This window comes from Molothrus aeneus, chromosome 12 (genome assembly GCF_037042795.1).
Source record: "Molothrus aeneus isolate 106 chromosome 12, BPBGC_Maene_1.0, whole genome shotgun sequence".
Lineage (NCBI taxonomy): Eukaryota > Metazoa > Chordata > Aves > Passeriformes > Icteridae > Molothrus > Molothrus aeneus.
The window spans coordinates 12,670,341-12,697,294 of record NC_089657.1 but is presented as its reverse complement, the minus strand read 5'-3'; the positions used below and the strand labels follow the sequence as shown (position 1 = coordinate 12,697,294).

Below are 26,954 nucleotides of genomic sequence, written 5' to 3'. Positions count from 1 at the left end.
AGGCAAAAGTCTATGGGTTTTGCTTGTTTTTTAAGAACTGCCCTTTTTAACCAATAATTTTGTCCCAATTAATTTTGTGGATTTAGAGTTCTGTAGTTTCAAACACTCACCTGGTACCAAACAGCACATCCCAGAGAAAAGCACTAAAATCAAATTACAAGCAGGAAGTCCCCCAAACACAGGACTTTGGGCAACCTGAGGATGAGCATTAAAAGCCAGGAGTCCCAGGTAAGTGAGCAATGCAGCCACTCCACAGCTGCTGCCTCTGCAAGCCTGGGGCAGAACAAAGGGAGAGAATCGCTGGGGGGAAAAGGCTGGAAACGCAGCAGATGTGAAATTTAACAGACAAAACTGGACTTACCCCAGTGCTCGTTCACAAAACAAACAAAACCAAATTTTAAAAACAAAGCCTGAAAGCCCCAGCAATCATTAAGCTGAAGTGGGAGAGGATTGAGGTTTTTCTGCTGCAAACTGAATTCCCACAGTCATTACATGAAGGTTTGTCCTTCTCTCATTACAGTAATCACAGTGGCCAGATAAAAGCTGGGAGGACACTGCTGGTGCTGCAATGGCAAAGAGCACCAAGTGAGGCACACAGATAATTGCTGGGCATGAAACCAAGCTTGGGAGTTCCTCAAGCACTTTGCAAACAATGTAAAAACCACAGACAAAGCAATCTGTTAGCAAGTCCCTTGTGCATTAAGAGTTTATTTCTTTTTTTGTAATGGAACTGCACCATTGGTTACTCTAATTGAGGTATTTAGCCAAAATCCAGTATGTAGTCATGAAAATAAGTACACTACCTTAGAGCTATGTAAAAACATTGTACAAAATTTGTGTCCATGTCAAATAAATACGTTAATTTTAATATTTACGTAAAGAAACATGACTTGGATACTCTCGTGGTTAAGAAAAAAAGACTCACATATTTTAGGCAAACATTCAGCTTTACATTAAACAGACCTCAAACTGAAGCTTAGGTAACAGGTCAAATACAAATGTAGAAACTTAAAAGTGCTAACAAACAAGATAATTCAAGTACAGTAAACGTTAAAAAATATATGTATTTATTTAAATTTTCAGATGGTTCCAACAGGGACGGGCCATCAGGGATTTAAATAGAACATGAAAACATCTGATATAACAAGAACAAGAAACATTTTGTTCCAGAATAAAATAGATATCATTAATCCAACGTTTTAGAAACAGAGAAGTCCACAGCAACTTAGAAAAAGAGACTTAAGAGTTCATTTCTGTTCTGAATATGGCCTGGAAGAATCACAGCAGCTATCCCAGCCACCAGGTGATAATGACTTTTCTGTATCCATGCTCTGATTGTAGGCAGATAGAAAATAATTGCTCCCTTCCTGGTTTTGATTTGCAGGAGAAATTGGGTATGTTGTTCCCAGAAAAGTCTGATGAGTGAGGACACTGAAGTGGCTGAATTGATGGAACATGTTTAATTGTCTGCTATAAACCTGGAAGTTACTGAAAGGAGTTTGTTCAACTGCATTGTGTTTTTCTCCTTCAGCAGAGCATGTTGTAGAAACTGGAGTAATTGGCTGCTTCTCTTCCAAGTCAGTTTTGTAAGTCTTTTCCCCCAGGCCAGTTTGTGCTTCAGGAGGTAACTCTGTAACTGATAAGCAGCTTGCTTTAGCATCTACTCCATGTGGGCCCTTGGCCTCTGTCTGCAAAGCTTCCACATGAGTATCATACTTAGAGGCACCACTGCAGATTTCTATTTCTGACAATTCATCCCCTGAATCCAGAGACATGTCCTCCTCATCCTTCTCATCCTTTTCTACAAGAACTACATTAAAAGAGAGAGAAAGTTCTATTCTATTGAAATATAAACTTTGGTTAAAAAGGCCATACACTACTCACAGTGTTACACTTCAGGTCTGCCAGTCCAACAGCACTTTAGGTCTTGGTCTTCTGCCACTCGGGTTCACTTACTCAACACACACACTTAACCCTCTGTGGGAGTGTCCAGTTACTTGGTGCTAAAAGCTTCTGCACACCGTGCTCATACTTAGTGCTGGGAAATCCCAGCTCCCAGCTCCAAAGGGGACAATGTCAAAACAGCATCTAAAGTTACACAGCAGGTGAGTATTTGATCAGACAATTAAAGGAGTACAATTACTGACATCTCAGTACAGTTTATCTACTCTAAGTAGATAAAGCAGTAGTGACAAGTTTATCCTGAAAACAGATGCCCTGTCTAGTGCCTCAAATACCACGTTAGCCTGTACTTCTGTGTTGAAGGTCTCCATCCCCACTGCTCTTCCCCCACCATTTCAAACACTTTGAGAGTTGGGTTTTCCTTGCCAGCTGCAGTGGCTGTTGAGCAGAGTCAAGGCACACTGTCCCAGCACCTCTACCCCACACATGCACTTCAGGAAGGAAAGTTTAAGTGTGTTTGACCTCACCTGATTGGCTTTGGCCAGCACTGCCAGCAGCAAGGTTGTTCTGCTCAGTATCAGAGTTGTGAAACCCCACAAGACTTTGAAAGTTACGCATGAAGTCATCAACAGCAGCAACCACGATGCCATTGTCAACGTAACTCGACAGCGTCTTGAGATTCTTTTCTAAATACATAAAAGAGGAGTTTGTATTAATATTTAGCACCTGTTATCAAAAAAGGGGGAGAGGTGTTCACAAATGTGGGGTTTACCTGTTAGGAAGACAACATGTCTCTGCTGTATGTTTTGAGCTTGAAGCCTGATGAGACACTCAAGTTCTGGAGCATTTCGAGTTTGAGAGTCACAGTTATGGTAAGACAGAATCTCAACCAAGTTCTTCTTTTGGTAGGTGTTCAGAAGGGTGAGCAGGTTCAGGGCATTGGCATTCATCCTGCAGTGGGGGGAAAGCTCACTGTTAGAAACAATTTATGGTCAGTCTAAATAGCAACAGACAAAAATAAGTTCTATTTAAGTGTTTTGGATGGCATAATGAAAGCTGAAGCATTTGAACAGCTGCTATTATAGAACGTTACTTACCTCCCCAGCTCTTTCAATTTCTTTTGTATTTTGCAGTGGACTTTCCATTGCCATTTCCCATCTGGGGTATTGAGATCCTCCAGAAATGTCAGGAACTGTTTTAGTTTATCTGTTGTAGAGATATTAAATAAAAGTTAAATTCTGTGGTATGTAGACTGAAAATACTGCTTCAGTGTATACAAAAAGCTGTTTCCTGTTTTCATCACAGTACATTCACACAATTACAAACAGCACTCACTTCAAAGTTTTATTCCATGCAGACTGGCCAACAGCAGTATCATAAAACTGAACTGCCTTTCTGTACCTCAGGTGCCCAGCAGTGGTATTTAAAAGCTGACCTCAGCATACACAATCTGCCTTGCTAAAATATTTCAAAAAATTGTAACTTCATTAACTATTCAATTTCAAATGAAGAAAAAGTATATACAGCATGTTTGTGGATGGAGTAGTAAGGAATAAAAGGCTCCACAGACATAACTACACAAGGAAATGCAACCAGAAGTCAAAATCTCCCTGTTCATGTGTTGTTCAACAACGCCACTGGGCTGAGAAAGAGACTGGAATAGCTGAAGTTCTCAAAGAAATCACAAAAATTGGCAGACCTGATCCTTTATTGTGGTGAGTACGGGACCTCTCACATACTGAAATGTCAGGGTTTTAGTTCTAAAGCTTCCACAAGGATCACACCTACCTGTAGTGATGGACTCTGGGTTAAGGACAGATTCATCCGACACAACAAAACCCCCAGACACAAACAGGTCATGGTAAGTGCGATTTTTCACATCATTCAAACTGTCAACCCCTGCAAAGCTGACACAGGAGAACCTCTTCAGAGTCACCAGGCCAGGGATCTGTTGAAAAACATTTGAAATCAGAGGTGTAAGCACAGGTCACACAGAACAAGGAATTACAGAACTCTGCTATCTACTAATGCCAGGCACCAAACATTAAAACACATTTTCAAAAAATTGCTGTTCCTTCTCTTGCCTAGGGAGGTGCTCTCTCAGGAGCATTACAGGAATATGGTAAATGGACGTTGAGCACTTGGAGTAATTTTACTTTCTGTCCAGCACAGGGTCTTAAGCTGGCAGGAATAACTCAGGTCATCTGAAAGCTGCCTTCACCTCCTGTTAGAGCATCACAGAACCAGAACTACTCAGGCCTCTGCACAGTTTTACAACTACTAACAATAACTATGCATTAGCCTGTGCATGGTGGTGGAAGAAGATATGAGTAAATGTTGGACAAGACCATTTTTACTACAACCATTTTGTTTCTTCAAACAGCAGCTAAACACAGGGTACTGTTGAATGCTGTGCTGTTAGAAGAAAGCAGCCTTGCTCCAAATGAGCTCCTCTCACTATTGCCAACAGGTTTCTGTAGCTCACAGTTCCTTACGTGGGACATACCTTATGGATGAGATTGGCAATGTCTTCATTTTGGATAATGATCAACAGTTTCTCTGAATTATCTCCTCTTTTAAGGAACTCCTCTGGATGGCACTCTGTGTTCCCTAACTTTCTAAGATATTCCTGCCACCACAGAGAGAGCAGACAAGGAAAAAGTCAACAGGTAGTCTGGTAGAAACAATGCCCAGATGACACCCACAGCAAAAAGGTTTTCCACTTCAGTGAATCCCAGAGGGACTGGCTGCTTTATCCCTCCCATAAATTAATCAGAAGGATGCAGCAACACAGAGCAGCTGTTTCAGCAACTCAGTCATTCTTATCAAATCACACACAGACAACCAACTGACAGTATCAAACTGCCCCAGTGTTCAAGGAAGGCTAGAAGTTTACAACTTTCATCTTACACATTTAAGTCACAGAAGCATAGTGATTTCTCAAAGTTCTCTCTACTATAAGAGGGGAAGAGGAAAAAACCCAAAAGCACACAGAGTGACTTTTCATACATTCCTTCTAAAATGGTAGCTATCACATTTCTTCACTTATCACCTTTTTTCTGTAAGCCCACCCCCGGCAGGATCTTCAGAAAGGACCAACCTGCAGCCTGTTCTGTTTTCCAGCTCAAAGAAAAAGACTTACGTAAAAGCTAAATATAAGCAAGACTACCACCAAAGCTCAGTGAGGAAATGGGACAGGACAGCCTATTTTCACAACTCACTGTCACAGTCAAAGTGTGTCCAGTTTCATACAAGTGGATTTGAAAGACACTCTGTTCTGACAGTAGAGAGAGGTTGAACTGAAACAGCTTTACCTTGATTTCTCTGCAGAGAACACTTTCTTCCTCTTCATGAATATAAAATTGGATTCTGTTTTTCTGTACATTTTCCATTATTTGGACGAAACCGGTAAATAATTCAGGCTTTAACTTGCTTATCAAATCAGAAAAATCTGGTTGAGTTGAAATGTTTATTAAGTTGTTAGGAGACTTGTGAGTCTTTTCAGGTGGTTCCCTGAGATCAGCAGCAGCAGAGGTCTGTTCCTCTGCTTTAGCACTGCCATGGCTCGCGGTGTCCTGGGCCAGGGCCAGGCCTGCTGGGGGCTGCTCCCCCGGGTGATCGCAGGGCGGCTCGGGGAGCGCTGTGCCGCTGTCCCTGCCCGCGGCCGGAGCGCCAGGGGCAGCGCTGCCCACCACCACCTCCAGGGCTTCAGGACTAGAATACACTGGGGCAGCCTGCTTCACGCAGGAAGAAGCCAAAATGACACTGTCCAGCTTCTTAATCAGGCTCTCTACGTATTCTTGGACAGAAATCTCTGATGCCTGCAAACAGATGTGTTCAGAAAGTCTCATCATCCTCTCCTGGGCAGAAAGGACTGGTGTGGACATGTCACTGACATAAGGAATGTTTTTTTGCTGCAAAATTTCTTTAATCTTTCTTGCAAAGAGCTTATATTCTTCTAACAGTGTTGTCTCTATTACTGCACTAATGGAATGCTTAGCTGTAAAAGGTTGATCTGTTAGTTCATACTGATCTTCAAGTTTCTCCACTTGTCCTGTGTAATGTCCATCTTCTGCTGTCCCCTTCTGTGTGTCTGCAAATGGAGAGCATGGCAATTGATAATCAGAATTTCTCTGTCTATTTACCCGGGGGTCATTAGGAAGTGCATCCATTGGTGGCAAATATTCCAGTGGCTCTTCTGGTGACTTCAGACCTACAGAAGAAGAGTTCATCATCACCATCATCTCATGTGTGAGAGTGACACACAGCTGATACACCAAAACCTCCAAATCCCGTAACAGCATTACTGTTATGCCTACCCCACCAACCAACTTCAACCCCAATACTCAAGTGTTACAGTCTGCTGAGGTACAGAAGCACAGTACATTTAACAGCTCCTAAGACAGTCAAACAGCACAGTCCAAGTCTGCTGAAAAAGCAGAATACAAGTAGTTTTCCCAGAGATAATGTAGCACAATAGGATATACCTTCATTACAAATTAAAAATTAAATTAGAAATCAAGCAGGGCAACATATTATTCAAGCATTTTCATTTGCTACTAGGTTAAAATGCTCACTTTTAAAAAGCTTAGACACAAATGACCTGGTGGAGTTGGACTGCAAGCTGCACCAGATCTTGCAACAGTGAAAACAAGTTTTTTTTCTGGAAAGGGGAGGATATCAGTCTGACTGATTACTGACACAGCTTCAGTGGTGCTGCAAGGAGTGCTGAAAGACCCTCATAACCCCAGCTCAGCTTCTTCACCATCCATATTCAAAACTATAGTTGTGTTTGTTTTTAAAGCATTCACATTTCTAATTTGTGTTAATATGAGGCCAAACCAATATTCTCCACCAGTATCTGTTTTCATCCAGATTTCTGTATTAATCAAATATAAGAAACAACTGCACAGGCTATAGATGTGCTTGTGTACCAACATGTGATCCAAGAATGGATGTATGAATCCAGGCACAAACCTTTAGAATATGTTTTCATTCACTAGTTGTAGGAACAGAGGAGTTAAAATCCATCTTACCTGTAATTGGGATAAGTTTCCAGTGCATTCCAACTTCCCCTACATTATTTGAGCAGGGAGGTTGCCTGAGATAGCCATGTTCTATAGGTGCACTAGGACAGGGACTGCAGCCTTCAAAGGTACTCCCAGTGCCTGCATCCTAAAAAACAAGCAACAAAATGCTCATCTCAAAACAACTTCTTTTGGTTTTGCCCACTATTAAGTTTTTACATTCTGAGCAGTTGACAGGAAGAAGTGAGTTCACTGGCAATTCTGCTATCAATCTAATCCAGTCTAAAGCTGGAAACATTTCCACGAGGTACTTCTGTGGTCTCTCATTACTAATGCAGTCCTGAGCACTGCTCTTACTGCATGGAAGCTGGGGGTGCCCAAGGGGAAGGGAGGGGACAACTGGCTGCTCCCTCACTCTTTCCAGGCTGTTGTCTTGATACCTGACTAAAGCCAGGAGGCACTTTAAATAATACAGTTTAAATAATTTAAATTTAAATAATAAATTTGCCGAGGCACTGCCTACAACTAGTATTGGGCCCTTAAAAAAGCCAATTTCATCTCACATCCCAGATGGGTAGAAGCAAAACAGCACAGAGATGACACGTGGGACAAAGTCATTGCTGCTCTGTGACTTAGGAACTGGACTTTGTGTGGAAGTACCAGTAACAGAGATCATGGAACCATCACTCTTGTAGGCTAAGCTAGGGTACTGTGATCCCTAAGCACAAGGGAACTCATATACAGCACTGCACCAACAAGTCACTCAAAGAGAGCTGAGCATGCAGTGAAATGCTCAGAATTCTTCAACTCTGCTCCTTTTTTATAACAAAAAGAATAATGAACCGTGAACACACACTTAAGAGTGGAGAAAATTTCCACCTATGTTCCTACCAAACAGAAAAGCTTCACAGAAGAATTAGTACCTATCTGTGTTTGCCTCTGTAAAAAAACAATGTTTTTTTCATTCAGTCTCATATTTATGAAAACAGTACTTTCACTGTCAGCATCTTGGCAGTTTCACTTACTGGTAAATGTAGTGTGTGCTCAAGGGGTGCTTCGTTGGGTGGGAGCTGCAGACTGACATCCACGGGGTAGGCCAAGCATTGCACGTCCGTTTCCAGCACGGCCGGGCTCTGCGGGTCCTTGAAGGGAACACTGTCGGCCTGAGCAGCGTTAGGAAGCTCCTGACCCTCTCTGTCCTGAGCTGCAATGGATTCATACTCGTACTTTTGTCTCACAGCCTCCTCAGCGTCCTCGGCGGCCAAGCCCAAGGCCTGGGTGACAGCCTGCAGCAGCGCCGGCTCCCAGTGGCTGGCAGGGCCCAGCGTCTCCAGCACCGCCCGCACCAGCCCCTCCGGGTCGGCCGCAGCGTCCGACACGTCCGGCCTGAAGTCACCCTCGTGGCCACCGTGCTCAGGATTCATTGGGAACACAAACTGTGGGGAATCCAAGGTTCTGCCACCTTAGGAGAGGGTGAGGAGGGGAAAAGGAATCCATTGCTCAGTCTTAAAATAAAAACAAAACCAGATCTCCCCACAAACATCTGCCACGTACCCACAGTCTCAATCTTTAGCATCAGTTTGTATGTACACACACTTATTTTAACAAAAATGTAGACATGCTTTCATCACATATTCTACATCATTAGTCAATCTCAAAAGACCTTTGAAGGTTCACAGAATTCACCAAGCAGGAATCCCAGCCATAAAGTCCACCCTTTGCCTCCTTCATCCCTACATGGCAGTGAGTATCTTCTGTCCCCTCAAGAGGACAACTAAGGGCAGCTAAGATCAGTTCATCTTCCAGTGATTCACACAGACCAGAGTGACTGGTGCTTGATGGAAATCCCCTCTTCTTTGTGTCACCCCGTTCCCATTTCCCCCTTTTGCAGGAGGCTTCTATAGTTGCCTTGAGAAAATGGTCAGGGAAACAGAAATCAAAGGGTTTTTTCTGGCAGACCTTAAGTCAGAAGGTATCTGTGATACTTGCCTCAGGTTTGGATGTAGATAATTTCATGTAGAGAATTATTTAATCTTATTAGGTTGTTTCCTTTGTCCCACAACACACATTATTTCAAATGGCTATTTCAAAACTGAACTATGCTTCTTCCCTTCCATCAAAACTTCTTAGGTATGAAATAGGGTAGTGGACACAAAGAATTACAGCAAAGTCAAACTCCACAAAAGACAATATCAAGTCTGCTAAGTGTTCTGTATTAGAGAGTCTTTGGACAGCTCCCCAGGCAAGTAAACTCTTTAGAAGTCTGCTTTCTTTCCAAAGAGGCTAAACAAAAGCAACTTCCAGGAAAATTCCCCTTAACTTATCTCCTAAAAAGTGGAAACCTGCAAAAAACAAACTTTATCTCTATTAGATAAAGTTCTCTATTAGATAAAGTAACAGATCTCAGGCCAATGAACCATCGTGCATTAAACTACCACAGCATGCAAAAAGATAATCTGTGATGATTAAGTATTAAATATGCTCTGAATAACAATGTTTAAAGAAGAACTCTAAACAAAGACTTTCTTACCTTCGCATTGACAAATATTCTCTGAAGAGTCACTCATTTTTAGGTATTTCTGCAAATTTCCAGATTGTTCTTCCAGCTTTCTTTTCAGACCACTCCTAATTCTGGGGTCTTCAAAATCAGAATCTCCACCTACATTTTTCTTTCTACACTGGATCAAGTTAATGAGATCCTTGAGTCTTTCAGTATCATCATCTCCAGCACGAGACACTCTTCTTTTGGCAGCAGTGGCTTCATAATCTGAGCTGGGGCTGAAGCGCTGGGGTCTCCGGTTTCTATCCAGCAGCTCCCTGGCTCTGGAGACGGGGAGCTGATAGGCCTCACAATTGAACAGGTAGCTCTGCAAGCGCATGCCAATGTCACCTTTGTACCTCGGGGCAGGGTACAGAAACCTTTTGTCATCCAGCTGTGTTGAGTACTCACGAACTATAAATTCTCTGCCTCTTCCAGGGCCATGGTAGAGTTTTCTGAAGTAGTCATGAATGTACTTGTCCACAAGAGCATTACAATCTTCACTGTTGTGTTTACGGGCCTGGTACAAAGCAAAATGCAGAGACTGAACCAACTTGGTGAATTCTGGAATGATTTCCTTTTTCTTGTGCAAAACCATGGAAGGTGAATTTTTCTGTGTTCCATATGGACCATTTTTTTGTGCTGCCAAAAGGAGAAAAGGGAATCCACAATTAAAATCAAACCACGAAGCTACAAATAAATGATGACTAGTCAGCAATATTCTATGTTAATACATGCTGGGTGAAACACAGTTTGGAATGACCACGAATAAGTAATTCAGAAGCCAGGGATGCTCTATCAAGAAATTTCAACAAGTTTTACCTTCTCAAATATGAAGAAGTGAACCTACAACATGCAACATTTGCTTTTGTGAACAAACAAGTATTTCTAAACACTAAAACCATGACCGTAACCAATGCAAACTGTTACTCTTAGTTCACACTGACTGACTACAAGATCTTCAACAGAATATCACCTCTGTTTAAATAAACCTGCACACAGCAGTGAGCAAACCTGAGTTAATGACACCTCTAGACTCTGGAAACAGAAACAATGCATGAAGCACACGGGACCGTCCAGTCTGGTGGTCTAGAACACAAAAAAAAAACAAAACAAACAGGTAAAAAGGAGAGGACCACCCAAAGTCAATCTAGTATGCAAAAACCCACCCCCCTAAAAGAGCCAAAACAACAAACCCAACTCTAACATAAACCCGGAGTATGCTTACCATAAGGGGACATCATCTGCCAAGGAGAAAGAAGAATAAGAAATCCTCTGTCCACAAGTGGTTTCACAAGGACCTGTTTTCAAGCAAAAAGAGCAAACTGCTTCAAAGACATTTGCTCACCATGAATACTCTTCTTGACTGTAAGACAATTCTGTCTTGGGCAGAGAAGTGCCCTGATACTTAAGAGTATGCCAGCTAAGGAATTCCAGTGAGACTGTGGATCTTGTAGTATGCCTGAAACTACTAACTAGTAAAATTATTTTAAAAAATAGGAATAGTCAAATCTGTTGCACTCACAAGTTTCTCTTTCTCTAGTTTTTGAAGTAACCCCTCGAAGTGGCTCCCAGAACGGGACTTCTCCACAACTTCATACAGGCTAGAGTACATGCCATTCTTCCACACTGACAGGATACAGGGGAGAAAGAGAGTGTAAGGAAAAAAGAACCAAAATTCTAATTCAGAAAACTTGAAAATTCTGAATTTAAAGAAATTAAATGAGAACAATTTACCTTCTTTTCTTTCTTGGTAAGTTTCTTTCAAGAACAATGCTGGTGAAATTTTTTGCTTCAAATGATCAATGCTTACAACTTTTTCAACCTCAAGCTTCTCAGAACTGGAGAAGAAGGGTGGGTGGAGATAAAAAAAAAATAAAGACCTCTTTTTTTACTTTCTATATTCCTATGCTTCCTGATAAAGTAAGAACCAGTAAATACACGCCCTTAAGAACAATTTCTTTGGACTATCTCATGAGCCAGGGGTGTTTATTCCTGCAGAGGAGTGTGTGTCACTTGAATGGAAAAAAACCCAACAAATCCACAAACAACAGAACTAAAGAGCAGAGATGCTGACAGTTGTGTGCCTGAGCTCAAGAAAATTCTGGACATACATGACTCGACTCTTGTTTGATGTATTTAAGGCACTTAATCAGTATTTCAGATTTGCATCTGAATATATCCAAAACTCAGCAGTTTCTACTCAAAAGAGTGTTAATAGAGCAGTATTTTAAACTTACTGTCTAAATGGCAATACTCACAGCTTGCATGGAAGGAAAGGTCGTGCTGCTGATTTTAGGGAAACGTGGCACACAAGTTTGCCTTTATTCCAAAGCTGTCCCCTCCACAATGTAACATTAGGTTTCTCTAAATTAAGATGGAGAAAGGAAGCCTAAGTGAAACCACTCTGTGACTGAAAAAAGAGGCTGCTGAATCTCCAAAATCAGTATAGGGAAATTTTCATACTAACACCAGACAATAATGTTAAAAGGCAACAGAAAGGATGTTATCAACCCTGTCATGTTTTGATCTGCTCTGAGCAGAGCAAAGGAGGTTGGTTTGTTACCCACACTTGTCAGTATAAGCACACCCTTGATGCTAATTTCTGAGGAATTATATCCTCTTTCCTTACCTTAACTGTCAACCACTTTCATACACACTAACTTTGCTTGAATGAGGTTCAAAACAAAGCATGACAAAGAATATTATTTGAAGTGCCACTGAACAGGAGATTCAGGAACTGAAGATCAGTTCCTACTACACTCTAAGTAGGAGAGAAGGGAAAAAAGACTGTTGATTTTGTTCACTTGTGGTTCACACTGATATAAAAGAAGATACACATTAAGGTGTCTGTTTGATCATCCAGTATCAGCAACCAGCATGGTGCAGGATAAAATTCAGGTATACACTCAGCATAACTAAACTGGTCAAACATAAAACTACAGGGGGAAAATCATCAAAACCTTCCCAGTCTGTATCATAAAACCAAAAACTGGAATTCATTCTTACCTGTACTTCTATCTGCATGCAAGGTGTTTGCTCTAAACAAAAGAAGAGAGACAGAATGACTAGGATGGAAGAGAGAATTCTGACCACTGAATTTTACATTAAGAATAGTTTATCAGTCTAACAAAATAGGAAGACTGGTAATTCCCACTCTAATCTCAATCTATCACTGCTGCAGCATCTTGTACTAATTTAGGTACCTTGATAACTGCTTTTAGCATTTCATAGCACAGTCCCCACAGCTGGACATCTTCCTGCCAGCACAGGTATCACAGTGGATCTGTGATCAACTGGCCATCTACATATTCTCTCCACCAGCAGACACCAGTGAAGGGTTCAGAGACAAAATATACAGAATATTATTTTAGAGTACCAAGCAAGATAATGCTGTGAATGCTTTTATGTCCACAAATTTCCTCACTTAGGTAAAACCCCTCAGTATTTGTGGATTTCACCCAGGCAAAAGGCAAGCAGGTGGGAAGAGCAGCAAAACTGCTTCCCACAGGGGCCACCCTGCTGCATAAAACCCATTTTGGCACCTCTTGCTTTGCATTAGAAGTATTTGTTATACTAAGTATAATAAATTTAGTATAATAAGTATTTATTATGATGCCGAATTTTGCCCCAAAAGGCGAGAATAAGCTGCCCAGAGACTGGATTTGAGGTCTATAGGCAGGAGGTATTTCTTGGCAACGCGTTGGAGAAATCGCTAAATGGATTTCTGAATTATGTACCGCAAAAGCAGGTTTTTATACAATTTTGAAGAAGGATTACATGCATATTCATAGGTAGGCAGGAGTACAGGCGGAGTCTTCCGGGAATTCTTGGTCTTCCTTAGTTAAATTTTAAGCTTTTCCTAATTTGGGCAGTTTCCTGTTATTCTTGGCATGTCTTTCCATGGCTTGGCAGAAGTTACTGTTGTACTTGGCTTGATTCTAACGGCTTGGCAGGTCACTTTAACTTATTGGCTTCCATTTCTGCTTTTCTCTTCAAATATTCTAATTCCAAAGTTTCTTCTGTGAGTGTTTTTTTGGATTATGTATTAACTTATCTAGATATCTGATCAAAGTTAGGGCTCCCTAACAGTGTATTTTAGGCTATTTATTAACTTATCTAAATATCTGATCAAAGTTCTTCCTAATAGTGTATTTTAGGTTATTTATTAACTTCTGCGATTCCCTTGATATACTTTTAAGCGTCTTTTAATTCTTTTATTTCTCAAAAACTATTGTTCAATATAATAAATGGCTTCAATTATACTAAGTCCCTGTGACACATTCATTCACTTCAGCACTGTTCATTTAAATCAATTCTAAGCTACTGCCAGGAGCTATGAATTCTTCCTGCTACATGCAGATTTTCCACAACTCATTTCCTAGCTTACCTTGATGGGGGCACAAATTTTGGTCCTTGTACCACGTCATCTTTATAAGTAAATGAAACAACAGCAAAAGGACAAACATGTCTTGGTCTTGGCCTGATCTCATCAAAGCCATATTCATAGAAGTAGTACTGGGAAAAAGAAGGGACAATGTTAAATCAGAAGCCTGGAGCAATCATTCATTTCTTTAAATGCTGGCATTTAAAATAAAGAAGTTTTTAAATTCTCCTTTCATATGTACTAGAGAATACAATAAATTAAGATTTTTTTTTTATCTTCTCCTTCCTTTATTAACCACTTAGGGACAGTACCTACAGGAGTGAATCAAGAATAAAACATTCTTGAAATGCAACATTTACTTGAAAGTATTTTTGGTGAGTGAAGGTATTAACTAATAAAAACCAAAAACTTCAGAGGAAAGTAAATATTGCAATGAGTTCTAGAGTCTATCCTTAGCTCAATCACCAATATAAAATGTTAATTTAGGCGAATTTGCAATGAGAAATGAAAAAATACATGAATTTTTTAGCCATCTATTTCACTGATTTACAGAAGACAAACGAAGTTAATACTGAAGAGAATGCTTTCAAGCAAGGATCCTGAAATCTGCAGACTAGGTGAAATAATCTGACTGCAACAGATTGTGGCAGTAAGAGATTTCTAATGCAGCACCTGTGGACTGCTGCACACACCCAGCTGCAGCTGCACAGGGAAGCTCAGGGGCTGTTCTAACTCCTGTCATTTTCTCTCCATTGCTCAGAAGTTCTCTTTAGGAAGGTTTTGTGGAGGAAGGTGGCACAGGCTCAGCTGTACCTGGGTGAGCTCGTAGGCTCGGTAAGCCAGCAAGGAGTTGACTTTAGCTGCATTCTTTGAAATGTGACACTCGTGGTTTGGGGTGGGATCCAACATACTCCTCACAGCTGAGTCCACTGCTTTCGTACCACTGTAGTCACATATGCTTTTCATTTTTCCCTGTAATAAAACAGAAGAATTGTCAGCAGGAACTTTGTCCTGGAAGCTGACAAATTGCTTCAAGTACCAAACAAAGTAAGAGAAAATAAAACAAGCCATTAAGAAAGCTACTTCTGGAAGTACGTTATTTTCATACTTTCAAAAAAAGCCAACATACCTCTGCCTTCTATAACAATTTATTATGATTTATTTAAGCTTAATATCAATACTGGATTTTAAATCTAGTAGAGGTCTAGTTTCTCTATACACAGATGACTGCACAAATTAAAAGTTAGGTTAAAACCACTTGTGTGTTACCAGTAAGCAAAGTAATCCTTCAAGAATAGCAAGATAAAATTACCTTTATTATTTTAAAAACAATCACATCTCCAGTTGCTCCAGATTCTAGAGGATTAGGCTGCAATAAATCAGCATACTTGGAGATATATACACCTGACAAGAGTATAAAAAGAAACCAAAATACATTATGCTGAATGTTAAAACATTATTAGAGATTTAAAAAGCCTTACATGGGATTAAAGCTCAATGCACACAAAAGAATAAAGATACAATTGACACTCAAGTGCAAAGGTAAAATAATTTTGTGCTTTTCTGTACTTCGTTATTTCATAGATTTTACAGCCTCAAACACACTGTCATCTGCTGGTCTGGCTGACTACCTCAGACCAAAGAACTGTAACTGAATTCAGATACTCTAAAAAACATCCATTTGCTTTATGTTCCTCTCATTCCAAGTCTGTATTTAATTGCTTGAGCAAATTGCTCCAGACCCTTTACCAGCTAAACAGTAAAAAATCACATGCTCATAAAGCCTTGTTCTCCACCTCTCACCTACTTCTGCTTTCAATATTCACTTGTATATTCTTTCATATTGTCTGCTTTCAATATTCATGATACCTCTGTACCATGTTCCTCTCACACAGGATGACAAAATTAGTTCCTAATTTTCTATTTGAAAAGCTTTGCAAAAGGAACTTACTGTCATGCACTCTCCAGACACTTTAACATCTTGTGACTCTTCTAAGTCTCCAATTTATCTACGCTCTTCTTGGATTTGTGCATTCAAGAATTTTAGTTCTATCTACACCAAAACTGAGCTGAGCTACTGTGTCCATGAGGTATCTCTGAATGCACACACCTACACACAGACACAGAGGCAGGCAGCCACACACTGCATGAGCTCTTTGGGCCCCCTGGAAAGACATGGGATACTGGTTTGACTTAAAGCCAAATGAGAATTAGGTGTTCCCTTTGGAAAAGGAATTTCACTGAACTACTCAAAAACAGAGCTATGAAATAATGTTCTGAGGTCTGTTTCCTTTGTTAAAAACATCTTGCTGTGATAATGCTGCAGTTAGTGATACAAAAAAGACTGAAAGTTGACACAACTGCATCACATTATCTGCCAACTGCTACTGAATAACCAGCACTCTAATCAAAAGATAATTACCCCTGGAAGGGCTGCCGAGAATTGTGATTTTGGAGTGGCCAACCTGCAGCCCCTTTTCACATATGCTCTGGATCTAAAGAGAACAGAGGTTTTTAAGCAAGTCTGTAAGGAAAGCCAGGATATGAACAGAACAAACAGCGATAAATGACAATTACAGAATATAAATTACAGAATATAAACTGAGATTTAAACAAAACCCCAACCCTTACAAACAGAGGCAAGACTAGTCTGAATTCTCTATAAAACTATTCAACTGTGTAAGTTGAACTCTGATATGGAACAGCTACATAGACTCACCTGTATCTTAAAAAATCACACTCTCCCTGTACCTTCAACACTCTTTATATTACTTGCCTTTAATACAGAAAATTTTAATATTTAAAACAGAAGTATACCTGTCAAATGACCTCATGCTTACGAAATCCCAACTCTATAATAGCAGACAAAGCACAGAAATCACCTTTCCATCACTTTGATTAAAAGTATATGATCAAAGAAGAGACAGAGAAGACAATGTCCATTTTCTAATATTACAGGTTACCTTGTTGATCCAAAAAAAGAAGAAAAAAACACCAAAACCCAAATGCAATGAAAGCACAAAATATTTCTCAACTAAAAAAAACCCAAACAAAAACCAAATAAAAACTCACATGTCATCCAGAAAATCTATCCTTCTATTTATAAAACAGAGCCTAAACCAGAGAAGATACAGTCACGTAAATGGAGTACCTTAAATAGCAGGGAATAGAGGATTTAAATGGTGACAAAACCCTTTCCCATCCTTCTACACCTTCCAGTGCGGAATTTTGCAGAAGTAACTTTAAGATTGTGTCAATAAAACCATTGTGAAAAAACCCAAAGCCCCAGAAGCTCCCAAGTGCTAAGAAAGCATTTCCCCTGCGGGCTCAGGGCTCACCTGGCAGCGATCCACCATGAGGAAGGCGTGGCTCTCCGAGAGCTGCTCCTCGGGGCGCCCGTCCCGCTTCAGCTCCCGGCGTTTTTCTGTGAACTGTTCACACACAGAGCTCTGAGCACAGGCACACACACACTGCTGCTGCCACACTCAAGTGTCAGTGTTTTAATGCCCTAGCAGATCCAAGTGTACAAAAATAATCAAAAGATAACCCAAATGAAATCACTGGAAGCTATAATTAGATTTCGAGAACATGATACCTGTGGGAAATCCAACTGGCTTAATCTGCCCAAGTATTTGTTTTTTTAAGAGACACTCCTCAAACAAACCTGTGCAGTAACAGTTCAGTTTGATCCAGTAGCACAACTGGCTAGAACTATCCAGCCCAATGCCTCCCACAACATCTTTGAAACTCCAGAAATAAGACTTTTTCTCTTTTTAGGAGACAGATCTCTTACACTGTGCAAATATTTTTGCAGATGCACCTCACTGCTGCTGAGGTGGTTTTTACCAATATTTCTCAGCTGTAACCATGAATAATTAATGTAATAGCAGAAAAAGCTTCAGTTTACTTCATAACTTCAAGATGATAATCACAGCAAACAAATTATATATTCTTCAATTGCTTCATATGTGAAGCTTTGGCACTGGGAATGAAAACTTCATTTGAGAGTGATGAGAACAAGCTAAGGCTGGATTTAAGAGACAGCACATAAGGCACAACAGAGGGGCTTCAACCAAGGTGCTCCAATTACTAGACCAGTAATCCACTTTAGTTAAAGTACTTCTTGGAAAACAACAAAACTACAGAGATTATGGAAACTTCTGTCAGACACATATTTTAATCTTAATTTTCACAGGAAACATGAGCCCTGTAAAGAAGACATTAAAACAAATTTCTGGGTTATTAAAATACCTTAATAAAAATTAAGAAAATTTCTGAAAGCTAAAAACACACAGACACTGGTGACAAATACAGTTTTTCTTTTAGTCTTCTTGGAGTACCTGGCAGGCAAAAGTTGAAAACTATGCAGTAATAAACTTGCCTGAAAAATAGCTGCTTTCATTTCTAGGGATGCAAGTTTGCAATTTAAGACCAACTGCATATCTGAAAATAATGCCCAGGTCTCTGGCTCTAGATTGAGAAGCACTGGCATTTGACTGGTACCTTATTGAGAAGCAGAAGCCACAAACATACTCACCTCCTTTTCCAACAGTTCACTATGAACTAAGCTGGCTCTCTTGTATTTGAAATTGGACACTGAATTCGGATCCAAGTAGGAATGATGCAGAATGTTTATAATCTCCTCAAATTCTCGAGACTCTGGAAGTACTGGTTGAAAGAGTGCTATAAAAGAGAAGAAATAAAATAATGAGTGCCAATATACATGTGAAAACATCCAAAAGTTTCCAGTTCACTGACAGTTAATGCATGAAAATAAATGGTTTGTGATTCAATTTCAAACACAAAACACCTAGAACACTTGGCAAATAGAGATTTTAAAAAGTTTGTGTTAAAATTTCCTAGAATGATAGCATCTTTTAAAAATCACAATTGTGTTTTTTTAATATTGCTCTTGAACAGCTACTAGTTCTCAGAAGTTTGTAAGGGAAGCACTTCAAGTCTGAATTTACTCCTTGAAAAACATCTAATATGTACTGCAAAACACTGTAATTAAACTTTCAGAACTGCAATTTACTAATTAACTCCTTTAATTAAGAAGCAGGAACAAATTGTCCTAATAAAAACCTCAACAAGAGTTTCATAGCTCGGCCCCACTTCAGAACTATTATGAGGTTTTGTGTTTGTTTGCTTATGGCAATTAAGCTAAATATGAAGAAATCCAATCCTATTTAAAGAAGACAAAGAAGCTCCTATTACTAAAAATACCAGGACCCCACTGCCTGTGTTCATGGTTGATGATGTTATCCCTTACTACACCTGCTTTAAAAGGAAAGCCCTCCATGTGCTGCTGTACAAATTCCCTCCTGGGAAAACCTTTACCCGAGTTCCCACAGGGCAGCAGTCGTACCCCTGAGCTTCTTATCAGTGTTTGGGTGCCAAGGTGACAAAGTGATCAGAGGAGCAACCCCGGGGGAGCCAGCAGAGGATGGCAGTGCAGATTGTGAGAGCAGTGGCCAGGAAAATAACATCTCTGGGGGAACTCAACTAGCACTACACAAGAAGTGGTTTTTATCCTCAGAGTAACTTCTAAAACCCCCACCAGAAGTGCACAATTTTTACTGTAGTTACAACAGTTAGGAACAACAATAGTACTAATCTCACCAAAAAAAAACCCCAACAAAACAAAGACAAAAACAACAAAAAAGCAACCTACCATTACTCTAACAACAAATTAAATTTAATTCTATCTTCAGAGTATATCCTCCAATTTCATTTAGTAATAGGGCAGTATAATTTAGGCAGCAATCTTTCCCTCATTTGCAGAAAAGATTTACTGCATAAGCCTCAATATAAAACAAATGTTCCTAATGAAAACCAAACTGTTATTTAGTAAAAGCTGCACACTTTAGAAGGCAACACCACATCTGCAAACTGCAATCAAGCAAGGATTCCAACACCAACAATGAGAAAGTGATTTTTTTAAGAGCGGAAATTCTGAAAGTGATTTAGAAACCATACTTATGTAACATCCTTTTCAGTAACCACACCTTCATTCTTCAAAAGCTGACAGCAAAATGGGAGGAGACAGAACTGAGAGTGAATAGAATTCTCTTGTACTGAAGAGATAAATGCTTATGAACAGAATAGAAAAGAGATAGAAAAGAGAATAGAAAACAGAAGCGTGCTGCAGGTACACACCCCTGGGAAAGCACCCCCTGTTCCACCCCAGCCCCTTGGATCCCTTGGACACTACAACACCAACTCCCTGGCAGACAGATCTGGGCTCACACACTGCCAGCTCCTCAAAACCAGCAGTTAAGGCAGAAGGTTATCTGGGCCAGCTGCTTGACTGAATTTCCTGTTTTCCTACCAGTGTTTACTGCACCTTAGCCCTTCTCCCTCCTTCCCCCAGGACACAAGCTCAGTAAAAATGAGCCTCTCTCTTCCTCTGGAGCCCAAACAAGTGGAAAGCACTGCAGGGTGAGCTAGAAAGAGCCACCCCAAGGCAGACATAATGTCTCACCTACTTTCCCAGATGCAACTCTAGGAAGAGGCACATTATTACATTAATTAAGATCCTGTCATTCACACAAATATCATCAACCATGCTGTTCTTTGTGTTTAAGCATCTTCTGCTCTGTGGAAGGCTCTGGGGAGCAAGCTGAGACAGACTTGCCCTAAACCAGCAAGTCACTCTATTCTCCTGGTAAGGAGAATCTGCATAAACTAGTATACACTCAGTGCTCAACACATGTATGGAAAAACCCTACCTAATCATTCAATTATGGAAAACAGGAAAAAAAAAAAGTTATAAAGATTGTTGCAGTTTTTTCTTCCAGAACTTGAGGCACTGCAGACTCCATGTTCTCAATCAAAACATGAAACACCACCCCAGGGAGGTGAGTAGCCAGGCAATACTTTTCAGTTCCCCACTTGAGCTGAGGTGTTCAAGGACAGTGATGGTCTGAAACGTTAATGTCACCATAGCAGGGCCTGTACCTTACTTCAAGGAAGGAGTGCAGAAACAAGAAAAAGCTAAAATAAAACTGAGAATAAATAAAACTAAACTAGACCTTGTAGAGCAGCCACCAAGGCCTGTGCCCCTGGGCAAACCATGGAATTGCTGAGCTCATCCCAGTCCTCCATCACTTCAAAGAGCAGCCATGAGCACACACACATCTTCCAGGCTTGCTGTACACAGCTGGTGGGGGTACACTGCACCTTTACTGCCCTGGGTTAATTAAACACTAATTAAAGTAAGGACTAACCTGCAGCATCCTTATAATACAAGTCAATTGTTCTGGGGTTTGCTGGCTTGTTCAGCACAGCTAAACATAAGTAAATAAATTCTGGGCTTGTTCAGCTTCTATCCAAGGCACTGGAACAAATGTAATTATTTTTAGGTGGAAATTGAGTTTAGCTATAAGTACTAGTCAGGGGACAGGGACTGGACTGGATGTTTGGATGCATGTCACGCCTGAGAGGCTCTACTTTTCTTTCACAGCTGTCTGATGTTTCAACTTCAGAAAGCTGAGACTGGAGTTGCTGGGTTTGGTTGCTTTAAGTCAGAATGTGAAGACAGAGCCATCCTCTTTGAGCAATCCTGAACCAAGTTTGAAGGGAAGATAAATAAATGAATGATTTTTCTGATCAGCTAAGCTGGCAGAATGCTAGCATTCCTCACACACAAGTGCTCCTGCTACAAAAGCTCCATTGAGAAGCACCCTTTTAAGTCTCAATTTCTTTCAGTCTTCATTTTTTAAGACTAAAACAAAAAATCTGTGGTGTTAATGAACTGTGACGTTTTTACCTTTAGGATTTTTTCAGCCCAAAATGTCTTGTGCTCTCAATAGGCCTAAATAGTTACCAAGTTCAGGGGCTGAGAGTTCTCCACCCAGAAATATCGTGAAGCCAACAGCAGAGCACATCTCTACCAAAGAAAGGAAAAACGAGAAGACAGAAGACAAGGCAAAACGATGAATTAGAAAAGGGACAACCTAGACCTTCAGGCAAGTATTGCAGAGTTTCATGGGTAAAAGCAAGACCTTTCCCCCCTCAGCCTGAGAAACAGCAGTTATTTGCTACTTTGACAGAAAGAAACTCCAACTTTAACCAACAAGCAACCTCTTAAAGGCTGCAATGTCAGCATCATTGGTGGAATTATCATTTGGTAAGGAGATCACTCATATCGTTCAGCAAGTTAAAAGTGCTCTTACACTGATTTATCCTTAAAATTTGCTTTCCTAATCCTATCAAGGACCTCTCAAGTTTCAAGCAAACTTGGAAATCTGTGAAGATCAGACAACTGAATTGGAAGAGCCAGGAAAGGCCTGAAGACAAATGACAGATAAGCTGCTCAAGAGAGCATAACACCATTGCTAAACTCCATGTACCAAGAAAACAAACCTCCAAGGAACTTCTAAGGAGGAAGACAAATACAGGCACACCTTAAAAAAATAACGTTGCAGCCAATTCTCTTTCATTTGTTTCCCGAATTCCTATGCCAGCAAAAAGCATGAGAAAATCAGAAGAATTCTCTGTGCAAACTGATCACAGTTGTTAAGAGTATCTTTCCTTCAGATTACAAAGGATTTCTGTTGACTTTCAGTCCCTACCTAAGTGTCCAAGAGGGAAGACAAATTCTGAAGAAAATAAATAAGCAGCTAAAGCCTAATTTTTCAGGATATTTCTCTTACATTTTAGAAGCTAAAGCTTAAATTTTCTCTTACATTTGTGCTTTCCAGATTCAATTTTTAATTTCTTCACTACCAAAAATTGTTCCTGAAACACATTTTGGTGTTTAAAAATACTTAAAAATCCACCAAAAAACCCACCTCCAAATAAACTCAAACACCTCGGACAAGGTGCTCCTGTACATAGCAGCTAAGCCTCGACAATCACGGCAGCAGCTGTGTCTCAGGATGGCATGTCCAGGAAAGACATGGTGGCTTAAAAAGCAGAACAATTGCAAGGCAAGGAACGATGGAGGAAGCTTCCATATGTATTGCTCCATGCTGGGCTTTAGAACCAAGCCAAGACAGCTCTCTCTCGAGAGGAACTGGTGTCATTCAGATTATTTTGCAATTTAACAAGATGTATTTAAGCACTAACAATAAGGATGCTGCAAGAGCCACTACCTATGGCATCAGATGATCCAGTGCTGATTTCCAGTGCAGTTGCAGAACTGACTGAATTGCATCATTTTTCAAATGACAATACAAATCCCAATAGCAATTTAGCTGTCCTCAAACTGCAGTTCGGCAATCCATGCCGTGAGAACAACACTCACAGCTGTAAATCCGCAAGCACCGCGGGCTGAATGGAGCAGGTTCTGCTCTGAGAGCTTCGGAAGCTCCAAGTCATCAGAATGATCAAAATACCTGAGAGCCTTTCTGCAGGCTGAAAGGAAAAAAGGTGAGAATGGCTCAAATGACCTTGACATTAGCAAGTCAGTTTTTGAAGTAAGATAAGAATGGCTTCCTCTTCTACCTTAGAGGCCACAGAAGCCTGAGGTTTGAACTACACAATCCAAAACTTTTTGCACACTGCAGATGGCTCAGCATAGGCAAATGATGAATCAGATGACCTAAGAAGGTATTTTGCAGGTTTTCATTCACATTGGAACCAAATGCTAAAGTGGAACTTCAAATAGCGTTGGTTAAGTACAAACATTTCTGAAACACATCTAAACCACACTTGGGTGTAACCACATTTGGGTGGGGCACACAAGAAACTTCGACTGTTCATGAGGCACCAAGTTACATCCAGGTATTTTTCTGTCAGATGAATTATAAGACTTTTTTCTCCAAATCAACCCAGTTCTTTTTACAATGAATCTCTGCCAGACTTGTATCAGCCCAGAGTGGGGTGGCAATGGGAAAGACCAGGAAGCAAAAGGGGTCATTACTGCCAAAAGGAATTAGTCTATTACTGGAGAGAAAAGACTGGATAAGGAAATAAACCTACCTTCATCTCTTCCTTACAGAAGAAAGCATTTCAAGAAGTTAAGATGTTACCCTCTTCCTGAAGAACAAGAAGCCTATTCAAACAAGTATTTTTGTAATATGTACTAAGTTACTGACTCCATATTGCAAAAGGGCAAGAACTAAGATAAATTTCAGGGAGGAAATCAGACATATCTTCAACTCCACTTAACAAAAACAAAGTTAAGAAGAAACCAGTGGAGTCTTGTGAAAAGCAAGAAATACCACAGGCTTTTAGAGGAAGAGTTACTCAGAAACAAAAAAACCCAAACCCTGGACACTTGGAAGCAGAACGCTTCCAAAGCGAGGCACGAGAACGTGGGATGCTCCCTTTCTCCCGGCAAAGAACTTTCACCAGATAAGAACAGTCTTCTGCGTATCATCAATGAAGAAGGACAACTCTGCTGGGTTTGTTTCGTCTATCCTAACCAGGATTACACCCTTCTCCTGCAGGGAGGAGGTCGGGGAAGAGAAAAGCGAACCATCTTCGCTGAGGTCGGCATCCCAAAGAAACATCTTCTCCACAATGCACCTCCAGAAGCAGAGCCGAGATCAACTCAAGCCCACCCTGATCGCATCCAGCTTCTCCTCCTTTTAAAGGAGAGGTCTGAAATTCAAGCCGAGCTTTGGTTTTGGTTTTGTTTCATCCTTGTGACAAAATAAAAGTGAGAAAGAAAAGAGGAGGGGTAGGAAAAGAATGGAACATCCTGACACTAAAATCGGCTCCTCAGCAGCCTCGCGAGTGCGAGCCAGCAGAGCCTCCTCCACAGCGCGGGGTTTGTCTGCATGCAGCCGTGTGAGGTGTCCGAGAGCTGCCTGATGAATCGGATGGAGAGGGGAGCGAGGTAGAAAAGGGAGGGGAAGGGAAGGAACAACCTTTCTTTTCTCTGCTCTTCCTGGGGATCTGAAAGTTCTTCCTAACAGGCTGCTGGTCTTCTGAGGGCTTAGGGAGAGGGGGCGGCCCCCCGAGCACACCGCTGGGCGGCTGCTGCTGTTCATTTGCCGTCGAGATGCTGCTCCTGCGCTGGCTGCTGCTGCTGATGCTGAGGTTTGTGGGGACCTTGTCCTCTGCAGCAACAGCAGCCACCAGCAGCGCCTCCCCAGCGCTCTCAGAGCGTCCGCCATTTTGTGCGGTGTCCTCAGCGGCTCCTGTTCTGTTACTCTCCACTCCGAGGACGCCCGCGCTGGTCTTCTCCATCGGCTGATGCTGCTCCGGCTCCATCTCGCCGCCACTGCGGATCACGGCATCCGCCATTCCCTCCGCAGAAGCGAGCCCGGCAGCCCGCGCCTTCTCTTCTTCCCAGCACAGCGCCCCTGCCCAGCGCCAGCAGCGCCCGCGCCGCCCCGACTCGCCCTCCGCCCGCCTCACGGCAGCCCGCGGGCCGCCCCCGCCCCACCACACAACATGGCGGCGGAAGGGGGGGCGGGTCTGCGGCCAGCCCGGCCCAGCCAATCCGCTCGCGGCACACGTTATAAGTAGGGGCGCGGCCGGAGGGCGGGCAGTGCCCACCCGATGGGGCGGGACGGGCCCGTTGGGAGCGCGCTGCTCCCGCCCCGGGGCACCGCTCGGGACCCGCTGCTCCCGCCCCGGGGCACCGCTCGGGACCCGCTGCTCCCGACAACCGGCACCGCTCGGGACCCGCTGCTCCCGCCCCGGGGCACCGCTCGGGACCCGCTGCTCCCGACAACCGGCACCGCTCGGGACCCGCTGCTCCCGACAACCGGCACCGCTCGGGACCCGCTGCTCCCGCCCCGGGGCACCGCCGCCCTCCCGCCGGTGCCGGAGTGCTGCCCTGAGGGGACGCCGCTCTCCCGAGAAGGCCGCAGCCCGCACAAGGCTTCTGCCCTGCAGCCGGGGCATGGCGCTCGGAACGGGCTCTCCCCACAGCGAACCCGCCCTTGGGCACGAATCCCCCCCGGCATTTCGGGCCCAGGAACGCTCCGGCCCCAGGACTGGCACTGCCTTCTCTGCCAACTCCTAACTTTAACAAGTTCGCCACACTGAGTGCCAGCGCATACCTCTTACTCTCAGATTCAAAGGTTTTTTCCAAGACACTGGACAAGGTGACGTTTCACCTTTGAAGAATAAAAATGCATTCATGGTTATGAAGGGCAGGCAAAAAAATCTTAATTTACTTTAGCAGTGTTCTTTCATGGGTGCATACTGAGAACAGCACTGAATAACCTATATTGGAGGCCAGAAGGTTAACATTTCTTTCCCTGTAAAGCTCACAACTTGCAGTGCAAGAGGGATGTGAAAATGCAAAAGCCAAAGCAAAGACCTGTCTTTGGCAGCTGCCAGGAATGCAATGCAGTGAACACTGCCTGCTGAAAATAACCATTCTTGCAGTGCCTAGGAAATGCAAATACCAGATTTTAGTTTTACAAGTAATTAGCATAACATTAGAAGCCTATAATTTGTTTTCTTTGTTAAAAGTATACTAGTGCTGTAGTTGTTGAACAGACGCATATATTCATTAGCTACTTATAGCAATTACCTTCAATCCCCATAACTGTAGCTATTCATTTGTCACCTTGAAAGCAGACACTGACCTTAAAAATAGGAACTTTTCATGCTTGCAGGGTATACAAGGAACAGGTAATTTAACCTGGCCCTTTTATTAATCTCTTTTTAGATAAGCTGAAGATCCAAAAATATAAATAACCCATCAGCACACAAATGGCCTGGTGCTAGTGGTAGCCTCCAGGGTGTTAAAAGAAGATAAGCTAATAATTATTAGTTCTTAGAAGTATTTGGGGACCCAGCAAGTTTAAACAGGGTAATTAGTATCTGTAACTATAATTTGCATAAATTACAGAAACATAACACCCAGTATTTATCTAACTGCACAAACATAATGTTCCATTATCTAGAGGTAATGAACGCCACAAATGCAGTGTTCATCCTATGGATAAATTAGGATTGTCTCCCTGAGAATCTGATGTCCTACCTCTCTGTGAGGATTCAGTGCTGGTGAAGAGAATATTACAGATGTGCTGATATATTATTGAAATTATTTTGCTGTGTTTTACATTGTTTAAATAGAATTTCCATATACAAGAAAAAAAATGGAAATACCAATCTGGTCCAATTTAAGGCTGTGTTGATCCATTATATATCTCAAATCATGTCAAATTGCTTTATCAATTTTGAA

The 26,954-nt window shown here is 41.7% G+C and overlaps 1 protein-coding gene across 1 annotated transcript; it reads right to left on the bottom strand.

The window, feature by feature from the left end:
* Nucleotides 1–678: 678 nt before the first annotated feature.
* On the bottom strand, nucleotides 679–25,123 carry TASOR (transcription activation suppressor). The gene is made up of 23 exons (XM_066558080.1): nucleotides 24,676–25,123; nucleotides 18,393–18,538; nucleotides 17,194–17,286; nucleotides 16,278–16,350; nucleotides 15,168–15,259; nucleotides 14,669–14,827; nucleotides 13,859–13,986; nucleotides 12,478–12,509; nucleotides 11,730–11,835; nucleotides 11,206–11,309; nucleotides 10,994–11,097; nucleotides 10,697–10,769; nucleotides 10,483–10,557; nucleotides 9,460–10,110; nucleotides 7,955–8,391; nucleotides 6,939–7,077; nucleotides 5,217–6,115; nucleotides 4,409–4,531; nucleotides 3,691–3,850; nucleotides 3,000–3,108; nucleotides 2,675–2,853; nucleotides 2,430–2,588; nucleotides 679–1,810 (listed from the first exon to the last, which is right to left on the bottom strand). The coding sequence occupies exons 1-23, from the start codon at nucleotides 25,052–25,054 to the stop codon at nucleotides 1,248–1,250; spliced, it is 4,983 nt and encodes a 1,660-aa protein (XP_066414177.1). The 5' UTR covers nucleotides 25,055–25,123; the 3' UTR covers nucleotides 679–1,247.
* Nucleotides 25,124–26,954: the final 1,831 nt, after the last annotated feature.